At 42.0% G+C, this 12,467-nt stretch overlaps 1 protein-coding gene across 1 annotated transcript; it reads left to right on the forward strand.

Annotated features, from left to right (window-relative positions):
• The first annotated feature begins 218 nt into the window (after positions 1-218).
• Positions 219-12,133, forward strand: LOC117397265 (coatomer subunit delta). The gene is made up of 10 exons (XM_034912856.2): positions 219-483; positions 2,689-2,952; positions 5,022-5,201; positions 5,785-5,990; positions 6,241-6,405; positions 7,076-7,241; positions 8,241-8,388; positions 9,026-9,134; positions 9,554-9,758; positions 10,492-12,133. The coding sequence occupies exons 1-10, from the start codon at positions 481-483 to the stop codon at positions 10,579-10,581; spliced, it is 1,536 nt and encodes a 511-aa protein (XP_034768747.1). The 5' UTR covers positions 219-480; the 3' UTR covers positions 10,582-12,133.
• The last annotated feature ends 334 nt before the right edge of the window (positions 12,134-12,467 follow it).

Raw genomic sequence — 12,467 nt, forward strand, 5'->3', positions numbered from 1 at the left:
AAGGTTGTGTTAGCGTCAGCTAAGAAATAATTAATAATAATAATAATAACACTGTTTACTTTATTTCTGAATGGCGCTAACACAACCTCATACGTTGCTGTTGACTTGCAGGAAACACTGCTACAGTTTTGTACTTTAAAGAATAGTGCATACAATACAGAACTTAAATAAATGAGCATTTTTTACTGTTTCCGACCAAGAGCATTAAAAACGAGGTCTCAGTCTGCCCTGACCGTGGGGACTCGCTGATGCAGAATGTTCCACATGTTCACTCCGCCGCTGTGCACCTTGACTCCCTGACAAGCTGCTTCCGGTTGGAGACGTGGCTCTGGGTTGCCATATTGAAGATACGGGGACGGAGAAGCTAGTGATTAACAGCGGGGGGAAAAACACAAAATATAAACCGACTAAAACTGGTTCGAGTCGACAGGACCGCCGCGGCTAGGAAACTAAACCCCTTAACTATCACATAGACCGAAAATGGTAAGCAGGGGTCCCCTGAAAGGACCTGTTTTTTTGCTTTTAAAAATAGATATATTGTGTGTGTGTGTCTGTCGGTGTCACACAGGTTCCGGCTCCGGTTTAATGGCAGTCGAAGGAAATTAAACGGAAAAATCTTTGTAAACAGCTCTTAAAGTCGCGTCTTGCAAACTCCAGGCTAGCAAAAGCGGTTGTTTTGAAGCCGCGGGTGTCATTAGACACGGGGCTGGAGTTTGGGGTGTTTTTTGGGGTGGGGGGAAGTCGTGTCAGTTTCTCTGGTTATTCGACTCGGTTATAAATCGGGTTTGGAGAATTCCACTCATAATCATGAATTGCCTAGGCCCTGTTGCAAATTCAGAAGTTGATATTAATGTCATGGTGAATCACACGGTGGATTATAACACGTTAAACAATCTCATAGTCTGAAACAGCAACGCAAGGTTTGATAAGCAAGCTGCTCCGGTACAAATGTGTCAGAATACCGATGAGACATATTGCACAGACGCGAAGGTGTACACGTTAATTGAAACTACAAAATATAACTGCGAAAACTGTCGAATACATATATATATATATATATATATATATATATATATATATATATATATATATATATATATATATATATATTAGCTCAAAGATATATATATATATATATAAATATAAATTTCGATTAAAGCATATTTATCGCTTTCTGTTTTATTTATTTATTTATTTATTTATTTATTTATTTATTTGTTCGTTTGTTTGTTTATTTTTGCGTTGACATCGAGTATGTTGATAATTGTAACCCTGCCTTGAAGTTATAGGTGGAGGTCGGTCAGCTTTTGAAGATGGGAAGCGGTGTTTTGCATTCTTAAACGTATTTGTGTTTGTATAGGCATTACGTGTAGAGTCTCCTCACTTGTGTTAAATATGACAAGCGAAGCTACGTTAATAAATATCCGCCGATGTGACTATTCCAAACACAGTAATAGGTAATAATAATAATAATAATAATAATAATAATAATAATAATAATAATAACAACGATAGACACCACAGTTGGTGTGATGAATACTGTGCCGGTTACTGCCCTGCTGTACTGCAGTAGTCCGAAATGATGAATCACTAAGTTGGTTCTTGCCCTAAGCATGTTTGGTTGGTTCCCCACAAATACATTATGTAAATAGTGTCTGTATATACTTCTGTAGAATATACCAGTAAGGTTAACGTTATTATAATAGTCTAAAGTGTAAAGTATTTACTGAAATTAAGAAGGGGGTGTGTTATTTCATTTTAAAATTGGAATGATGATAGTACTGTATTTAAACTTTGTTGTTTGCATGCAAAACAATGTGTGTAGAGTCATTTCTTTTATTGCATTCAGTTTACACCATCGATGTTGTTGTGGATTCATGGGAAGTCATTTTCAAATACAGCAGTCTCAATTAACCACACTCATGTAGCTACACACACAAGATGTTTAAAACTGTATATAGGGTGACATGAAATGTGTCTGGATATTCATGACTACATATTAACTCCAAATAACAACCAGCAAGCAGAAAAACATTCTGCAGGTGTGTAAGAATTAGATCTCTGTGGTAGGACATGGGGAAAAAAACAACAACTTTGCCTTGTGTTACCTAAGCACAGGAGTATATATGTAGACAAAGTCAGGGCTGCGATTAATGCTCTTTTTCCCACCTGATCACAACAGAAGACCAATGTGGTGGTCGATTTTGGTTGCAGCCAAATACAGGGATGGAAATAAGACCTGTATTGAATAGCGTTTTTCACCCATTACAGGTTTTATACGAGTTTGATTAGCCTCAATGTATAGGTAACAAGTTCAAATGTGTCTGATCAAACTCCTAGTAAAACCAGGAATGGATCAAACTGCTCTGCAATAGGAGTCTTATTTCCATCCTTGTAAATATTAGGGCTTAAATAGTAGTAAACCCTAGTAGTGTGTGCCATTTGTCTATTTTCAGTATTTCTTCACAGCTTTCTACACACATGGGCTATGGGTTGCAGTTATTTTATAAAATGGTGATTGCAGCTTTTTGTGATGGCTTTTGTGATTACAAACATACGCTTCTTCAATTGTGTTTAATCCTGAAGTGCAGGTATTTAAACAGAACCCCCTGGTTTTGACATGGTTACGGCAGCGCACTGTGAATAAGCTGGTCCTAGTCATTGCTCGGTTCTCCCCCTCCTCCCCAGGTGCTGTTGGCAGCGGCGGTGTGCACCAAGGCTGGGAAGGCGATCGTGTCGCGGCAGTTCGTGGAGATGACCCGCACGCGCGTCGAGGGGCTGCTGGCTGCCTTCCCCAAGCTGATGAACATGGGGAAGCAGCACACCTTCGTGGAGACGGAGAGCGTGCGCTACGTGTACCAGCCGCTGGAGAAGCTCTACATGGTGCTCATCACCACCAAGAACAGCAACATCCTGGAGGACCTGGAGACCCTCAGACTCTTCTCCCGGGTGGTAAGAGCAGGGAGGGAAAGAAGACTCCCGTCACAGAGCAGTTTCACCCATCCCTGGTTTTATTACGAGCTTCATTAGCCAGTGTGTAGTAGTGCTTCTCAATTCTGGCCCTGAAGATCCATTCCACTCCAGATATTTATTCCAACCAGCTCCTAAATTAGTAAATTGAACCACTAAGGTCAATTAATTCATGACCTGGTTGGAATAAAATCCTGGACTGGAGCTGACCTTGAGGGCCAGAGTTGAGTACTGCTGGTGTCTAGGTAACAAGCTCAGGTGTGTCTTATTAAACTCTGTGTCTTATTTCCATCCCTGCGGAATTAAATTAATCACAAATGTTGATCATTTATATATGCACAGGGCTCCAGACTAAAATGGTCACCAAATGAAAAGTGAAAAGCTTACCGTACCAAGCTGACATTTTTTTCTTTGTGAAGTAAAACTAACTTTGTCTTTTGCCAGTCATATTGTAGGGCGCCTAAATAAAGTTTGGAGTCAACACAAACACATTTTCTTCATCAGATGCATCTTTAGCAGACGCAGCTATCCCAGATATATTAGATTTGGTTACAGTGTTTACCGTCAGGAGTTTAAGGATGATTGAATTGCGCAGCAGATTCCATAGTTAGATGATGAGCTGATAATATCTCTTCAGCCAAAGAAGCAGGCATGGTAATTGACCATAATGAAAAACAGTAATGTGTAGCGTGAGTTTTGTGCTAAAGCAGGGTCGGCTGTTGCAGGGAAAAGTGTATTTCTCAAACCGACCATTTTAAGAGAGGTGAAGCAGAACACATAGAAATACTTTGGAAGTGTACTGCTGAGAAAAAAAACAAAACATTGAGGTAATTAAAAATGAAATGTACTGAAGCTTTCTTGATTGCAGTAAAAAAAAAAAAGCAATTTACTAAATTTAGCTCTCAGATGTGCTAATGAAAATATCTAGAATATATGACAATGTGCTTGCTGTGGTGTATTTAATATTGTAAATATAGCAGATCGAACTCGCTGCAATTTAAAATTGTTTTTACTGAAAATAAACAGTAACATGTAATCATAAGAGCTGTCTGTGTTACATGCTGTCAGATCAGGACTTCACTAACACTGAGCATGGGAGCTGCAGCGTGCTGTTTCTCATACTACAACGAGACTCAATTAAAGGTGCGGTCACCAATTCCATACACAACACTTATTTAAAATACAAACATGCTGAGTTCATTGCAGTCATCGACAGCATAGATTAACCACTCAGCAGAATGAGGCAACGAACACGCATGTACAGATATTAAGTCGCTGTTTTTGTATCACTTTAGTGTCTTAGCATGTTGTTGTATTTTAAGCAGTTGACTATCATAGCAACCAACTTGCTCCTGAAGTGGCTCCAGCAACTGGATTTGGTGAGCAGTCTTTTTTGGCCTAGGAGCCATTGGTTTCTAAGGCAAAAAGTTTGTCAGGAGCCCTGATGCATAATGATTATTTAAAATACTGCAGTACCCACGCCTTTCTCCTCTTTGGTTATGTAGACTGGCGTATCCTCTTTTAGTACTGAAAAAAACAAAACAATCCATGATGGAATAAAGATAATTGCAAGAAGAAATGTGCCTCTGCTGTGGGATTAACTGCACAGTAACTACACTGTTGGCATATTTTACATTGTAGATTCTCAAATGATTTTGTTAACTGGGCTAAAAGAGACTTGGGTCAGGTATCTATTTTTTCTAATAACAGTTTTAACTATAGTCTTGTCTAATTTTACAATTAAACTGTATTTTTTTGTTTGTCTTTTAATTCCAATTTTATTTAATATTAGTTTTAGACTATTGTTTTATTTTTACAAACTAGCTTTATATCTTTATTTTTCTAATTGTTCCAACAAAACCACATTTGTTGTCTTTTTTTTTTTTAATTTTTGTTTTATTAAACTTTTGTATTAGACTCTGTGTGTGTGTGTGTGTGTGTGTGAGAGAGAAGCGCTTTGGGATCCTTGTAATGAAAGGCGCTATAAAAATGTGAATTGTATTGCATTGTATACGTTTTTAAAATGCTGATATTTTTTTTTGTGTGCCCAGATCCCGGAGTATTGCCGTGTGCTGGAGGAGAGTGAGATCTCGGAGCACTGCTTCGATCTTATCTTCGCCTTCGACGAGATCGTGGCGCTGGGGTACCGTGAGAACGTCAACCTGGCGCAGATCCGTACCTTCACCGAGATGGACTCTCACGAGGAGAAGGTCTTCAGAGCAGTCAGAGAGGTGAGGGGGCTGGGGAGGAGGAGGAGAGGCAGGGGTGTTGTTTAATGGAAAACGCCAAGATCGAGTATTCTAGGTTGTACAGTAACTGTTTTGGAGACAGACCAAGCTTAGCACTGCTTTAGGTAGTTCCAAGAGAAATGCTAACCAGGGGTCTGTAAAACCAGCCAGTAGTGTGTATTTTAAGGCAATGCATTTTTAGGCTGTCAGATTTAAAGTCCAGTAGACATTATTAATAATAATAATAATAATAATAATAGTATTTTGGATGATGCCTTAATCAGTGTTCTGGTACAACAGTATACATACAGACAATATACATTTTCTTTCACTGCAACAGGGATGGAAATTCAACTCCTAAATGCATAGCGATTTCACCCATTCCAAGTTTTAATATGTGCTTGAGTTGCCCCAGTGTATAGGTAACAAGCTCAGGTGTGTCTTATTAAACATTAAACTCTCAGTAAAACCGGGAATGGATCACACTGCTGTGTAGTGGGAGTCTGACTTCCATTCCTGCTGCAGTGCAGTTTTTTTCTCTTTTCATTTGCTGGTCTTGTGATGACCTCGTTCTCTCCCCCCTCAGACCCAGGAGCGCGAGGCGAAGGCGGAGATGCGGCGTAAAGCGAAGGAGCTGCAGCAGGCTCGCCGGGACGCAGAGCGCTCGGGGAAGAAGGCTCCCGGCTTCGGCGGCTTCGGCAGCTCGGGCATGGCCAGCAGCAACTCCGTCAACATCATCACAGACACGCTGATCGAGCAGGAGAAGCCCAAGAGCATACCCGCCACCATCAGGTACTGCGAGGAGAGAATGGGACGGGCTGAGGCACTGTGACTCGCACTAGCCCTGCCGCACCCAGTCCAGGGACTCAGAGCTACCTTTTAATGGCGTCCAGTCCAGGGATTCAGAGCTACCTTTTAATGAAGTACAGTCCAGGGATTCAGAGCTATGTCAAAGCAGTCTTGATTTCAGCAGCTTGGTGAAAGTTCATTAAATGTCACAATCAAAAAAGTGTCATGTACATGAATTCTTCTTCTTCTCCAGGCCGTCAGGTCCCAGTAAAGCGCTGAAACTGGGAGCGAAAGGGAAGGAAGTGGATAATTTCGTGGACAAGCTGAAGTCCGAAGGGGAGAACATCATCCTGTCCAGCTCAGGAAAGAGGAGCTCTGAGGCAGCCAAGGTGCTGCCCCCTCCTGTCAACATGGAGAGGTACGCCACTCTCTCACTAGCTCCAGCTCGCTCCAGGGGGCGCCGTTTACCTGGAATGAGTGCCTGCAGGAAGATCGCATTGGGTTCTGCACATTACCAGCTTACTAGCCACTCTGATCTTGAGTGGGATGAAAACCGGCTTGTGTCTTACACAGCACCCTATACTATATGTTAAAATAAAGAAATGAAATCAGAGTAATTAAACAGGGGGTGCGTTAGGTAACTGAGCAGCTCAGTGAAAGAACCCACTTAACGGCTTGCTTAGTTCCACTCCCGCTGAGCAGCTCAGAGCGCTACAGAGCAGATTCCATCGGTGATTCGAGTGAGCGGAGAAATTCTCGCTCTGAGCCACTCAGTTACATCACGCACCCAGTATAGCTCATTTTAACATGGCGTTGTTTCCATCTGATACAAAGCATTTCAGATGGCTCTGTAACATTAATGTCAATGTCTACTATATATTCTATATTATGTAGATAAAGGCTATTGTAATAGGACCTAGTGCCATCTAAAAAACCCTGAAAGCGACTTCTAGCCAAACCGTTTCTCATTTAACTTAATAATAGGTTTCTGTTGGTGTTTCTGAATTGATCGTGAGCGTGTACTAGTGGGTGAGCTGTTGAAATTCGCACAGGCTGTGTAGGTACTGACTGTCTCTGTCTGTCTGCAGCGTGCACATGAGAATCGAGGAGAAGATCTCCCTGACCTGCGGGAGAGACGGGGGACTGCAGAACATGGAGGTTCACGGGATGATCACGCTCAGAGTCTCCGACGACAAGACCAGCAGGATCCGTGTCTACGTGGACAACAGCGACAAGAAGGGACTGCAGCTGCAGGTACGCTGCCACGTAGCCACTGAAGTGCTGGGACACTGACAGCCACGGTTGGGGTCAATTCCTTTTTTTCCAGTTCCTTTTTAGAATCCATTTCCAATTCCAGTTCCTTTGAAGGGATTGGAATTGATATTTTACATCACAATTGTTGGGATTGTTCAATCACTTTCATTTGAAGCCATTTTAATTGACTAACAGGGACTTCAATTTAATCAATTTGTTGCCTCTGTGAGAAGATCATTAACAGAACACTGCTAATTTTGATCAGTGGTGTGTTGGAATTGATTTTAAAAAGGAATTGGAATTGAAAAACAGGATTTGACCCCAACCCTGCTGACGACAGCTTTCACAGCTCTTGAATCCTGAGGCAGCGACAGAAATAAGACTCCAACTGCATAGCAGTTTCACCCATTGCAGGTTTTGCTACGAGCTTGATCAGCCACAGTGTAGATGCAACAACCTCAAGTGGGGCAGCAGTGTGGAGGAGTGGTTAGGGCTCTGGACTCTTGACAGGAGGGTTGTGGGTTCAATCCCTGGTGGAGACACTGCTGCTGTACCCTTGAGCAAGGTACTTTACCTAGGTTGCTCCAGTAAAAACCCAACTGTATAAATGGGTAATTGTATGTAAAAATAATGTGATATCTTGTAACAATTGTAAGTCGCCCTGGATAAGGGCATCTGCTAAGAAATAAATAATAATAATAAAGTGAGTCTAATTAAACTCACAGTAAAACCAGGAATGGGTCATACTGCTATGCAATGAAAGCTGTAAGGTTACATTAGGTAGTCCAAGATTAGTGCTTATCGTGGTCAGTGAAACTAGCTGTTCATCATACGTTCAGAGAACTTGTAATCGTAGGTTAAGGTTTTGACTATTGTCTTCATCAGTGTTTTTTTTTTTTTCATAGCTTGCTATAAGTTTTTAGCAATGCTAGTTAGAAATAAATATTAAACAGCACAGAGATTTTAGTGTGTTGTTAACTCCGCCTTTCCCTCTCGCAGACCCACCCCAACGTAGATAAGAAACTGTTTGCAGCGGACTCCGTGATTGGACTGAAGAACCCCGAGAAATCGTTTCCACTCAACAACGACGTGGGCGTGCTGAAGTGGAGGTTACAGAGCACTGAAGAGTCCCACATCCCTCTGACCAGTGAGTGCTGCAGAGAGCTGTCAGCAGTCTCTAATGATGTAGGGGGGTGTATGTGTGTGTCACTGCTCCAGTCTAGAACATGTAGGGATGAGCAGCACTGCTGCTGTCTGGGACTTTATCTCTAGCAGACCTCATGCTTTGCAATACAGGGATGGAAATAAGACTCTTTACTGCATGGCAGTTTCACCCACTCCAGGTTTTAATACATGCTTTATTAGCCACGTTGTGTAGTTAACAAGTCTCATAATAAAAACCAGGAGTGGCTCAAACTGCTCTGCAACGGTGAAAACGAGTCTTGTTTTCAATCCCTGCAATATAATTTACATGCATCAGTAAAGTGCTTTAGTAAGATGCCTCGTTGTATAAAAATCTGTAAGTTTAGTTGTATAACTCCTATAACAGACACCATTGTTCGTGCCTGGTCCAGCTATGAAAATATGAAATTTGACTTGAGCAGTTCTCCTTAGGGCAGCATCAGAACTCATAAAGGGATCTGTGTTGGGCTGCATCAGGAAGTAATATCAAGGACCTCGGGACGTTTGCACAGCTGCTGTGAGGCAGGATGGGGAGGAGTCTCTTCCTCCTGACCCCCTCCTTTTTCCGATGATGCAGTGTTTAACTCTCCCCCTCTCTGCAGTAAACTGCTGGCCCTCGGAGAGTGGGAACGGCTGCGATGTGAACATTGAGTATGAGCTGCAGGAGGAGAGTCTGGAACTCAACGATGTGGTCATTACCATCCCTGTGCCGTGAGTACACACAGGACACACTCCCGGGACAGGCTAGCTCACCCGCCTGGGGCACGGGGCAGGCCCACGCGCAGTAGGGGTGTTACAATTTAGACATTTCAAATTTTGCTTTAACCTTTAGCCAATTTTCAAAAATATCCAGGCCAAATATAGGTGCTTCACATAGCCAGTGTTGGTCAGCGTATGTATATATTCAGAATTTCTTTAGTCATTTACACAGGTTATAACCATACACTCTCATATACAAATACAAGTTATACATGCATAGCGATTAAGCGCTACTATGATGGCTTTTGTGATTGGTTACAGACATTATGATGCATCTTGGTAGGGAACTTGCTTTTTGTTTGTTTGTTTGTTTGTTTTTCTCCTTGTAGTGTTACAGAGTTTTAAAATATCTCCTCCCTTCCTCTGCTCAGCTCGGGCGTGGGCGCCCCGGTGATCGGAGACCTCGACGGCGAGTATCGCCACGACAGCCGGCGGAACGTCCTGGAGTGGACTCTGCCCATCATCGATGCCAAGAACAAGTCCGGCAGCATGGAGTTCAGCATCGCGGGGCAGCCCAGCGACTTCTTCCCAGTGAACGTGTCCTTCGTGTCCAAGCGCAACTACTGCGACATCCAGGTACTGTACAGGGGGCTCCGAACAGCACCTGACTGTCCCCGTAGCCATTGCTTTGTCTTGATTGTCTAAAAGACTGTTATTGCAGAGCAGTTACACCCATTCCAGGTTTTACTATAAGGTTGATAGTCCAGTGTATAGGTAACAAGCTCCGGTGTGTCTTATCAGACTTTTAGTAAAACCAGGAATGGATCAAACTGCTCTGCAATGGGAATCTTATTTCCAGCCCTGTATTGTACTGAAAGTTATTAGCGATGCGCATACTATCTAAAGATGAAAAGGATCACGGCACAGCTATGTTTTATTCCCCTCCCACCTTCCCAGTTACAGCCAATTTGTCCATATATTACATTAGTATTTTTAAAAAGCCAAAAGCAATTGCACATGACTTAAGATAATCAGCAACTGAAAATGTCATTATCATCCAACCGTATGCTGCAGGGACCTTTTGTTGTTCCTCTTGTTGGGAGGTTTTCTGATACGCAACAATAAGCAGGTTTCAAAGACCACCTATCAGCATTAATGTGGGACTGCCTTACCTAAGATTAAAGTAGTGCAAGATTAGTGCTGATCGGGATCAGTGAAACCAGCCGGAAGTGTGTAAGGTCTTGGTCAGTGTTTCGATTAATTGATTAAAGGACATGGTTAAAACATTACAGTGCTGTCTGAGTATGGTAACGATTGTGCCTGTTTGGAATGGTGTAAATGGAACAATCATTTCTGTTTCTTTGCCTAGGTTTCCAAAGTGAGTCAAGTAGACGGTAACAGCCCTGTGAGGTTCTCCACAGAGACGTCCTTCGTCGTCGACAAATACGAAATACTGTAAAAAAAGAAAAAAAATGATAGATCTAGTCTGACCGCCTGTATAACATGTTCAAGAAACAACAGTCCTTCAGCTGGACAATGCCCAACTAAGCCCTTTGCGGTGGTGCACAGTATTTGGTGTATTTATACCTTTATATATAAATATGTGTTCAAAATGTCAATGTCAACCCGAAGCACAGTGTGCGCTGCATCAGCAGAGGAGAAACAAGAATCAAAAACCAGGTAATAAGTGGAAGAGCAGTCCTTGTGTGTGGCGGGGGGGCAGGGTAATTGACGCGTCGCCTGATGGGTTCCTCGAAGTAAAGTCTTCTTCTGCTGTTCCATCAGGCGACATGTCGATTTCTGTGCAGCACGGTCCATTTCCTTCCCTTTTCGGTATGTGTGACCTACCTTGTTTTCCTTGTTGATTTATTCTTTCTGAAAGAGAACATGTGGGGGATTCAGACAACTTGGGCTCACTGTTGTGAAACTAACAACATTAAACAACCCTGGGCAAAACACTAAATAAATCCTGTATTTTGATTGTTAAACAGCAGATTGTGACGCTGGGCATTACAGTACAAAGTTGCTCACTTCTGAATCCCCTCGTTTTCTGTTTTCTGTTTTTTTGTGTGTGTGTTTTGGTGGGAAGGATCCCAGTGCAAGTCATTCGGAAGATCTGTTTGTTTTTTAAGCCACAGGTTTCGCTCTTGTTGTGCATGAAACAAAAAAAAAAAGCCAGACTGACCAGACAAAATAAATTCTGATCCACTCCAGTGTTTTTAATCAAACTGTTCTTCCTTGATTTTTTTTTTTTTTTTTTTTTTTTAATAGCAGGTTGTGGTTATATCTGGGGTAGATATTTATTTATGAGAAATGTCCTGTCCCCTACGTACCCAATTTTTTAAAACTACATCTCCCTATCCCCCTGTCCCAACACAAACTCGATCCCAAGTCTTCTAACCTCATTACATCTGCTCAGCATGTTGAACTGCGGATTTGTTTTGCCTGGTCCGACCGCAGCGCTGGGTGGAGTTGTTCCGTTTCCAATCACTTGTTGTCTAATAACTTTTCTGTGAGTAATTGAAAGCACCAACACAATCCTGGAGTGTAGAGCCCCTGTAGTGCCTGCATTGTAACCTGAAATATGCTTTCTGGTAAGCACGGTCTGTGGAGAGGCAGGGAAGGAGGGAACCTGCTTGATTCTTGTAGTTAAGGGAGAGGAGGTGGTGTGGTGTCATTAGTAGCCTCGCCTCCCCACCCTTACCCAGTCATGTTATTGATGCCCCTGATCTTAGTTTCCTGTCCTTACGTTACATCTGCGTACTGACTTTTAGCTCTGATTGTCGACTTTAGTTGGAGAAAGAAATATTTTTTTGTGTTTTTGTTTTTTCTGGGATTTTTTTTTTTTTTTTTCTTGGGGGGGGGGGGGGAGGGTAAATTTAAAATGGTTTTGTAACCCTGTAAAAGTATCATTAGAAAGGGGAATACAATTAACATTCCACTGTAAAAATAAAGAAAGAAAAAAAAAAGACAAATCTTTAATCGATTAAAGTGTATTATAAAAGTTGGAATTCAGAGTGCGCCTGTTTTTCTTATTGTGTGAGCTTGTTTTTCTCTTGAATATTAAAAGATGTGCTTGCAGAGATGCAAACCATGCTGGAATTCTTGGGATCGGTCGACACAGATTGTTGATTTAATAGCATTGCATTGTTTTGCTAAACAAACTGATTTAAAAAAAAAAAATGAAATAAATAGTCTAATTCTGTGTATTTTAATATATTGGATGTGTTCATTTTTGACTTGAAGTCTGAAGGGGTAGTGCAGAGGTTTATATTGCTGGCGGGAGAGCCTGTCAATAACCAAGCAAGTTTAAGGGAGAGCTTGTCTGTGCTGCGGTGGTGGGGG

This window comes from Acipenser ruthenus, chromosome 39 (genome assembly GCF_902713425.1).
Source record: "Acipenser ruthenus chromosome 39, fAciRut3.2 maternal haplotype, whole genome shotgun sequence".
Lineage (NCBI taxonomy): Eukaryota > Metazoa > Chordata > Actinopteri > Acipenseriformes > Acipenseridae > Acipenser > Acipenser ruthenus.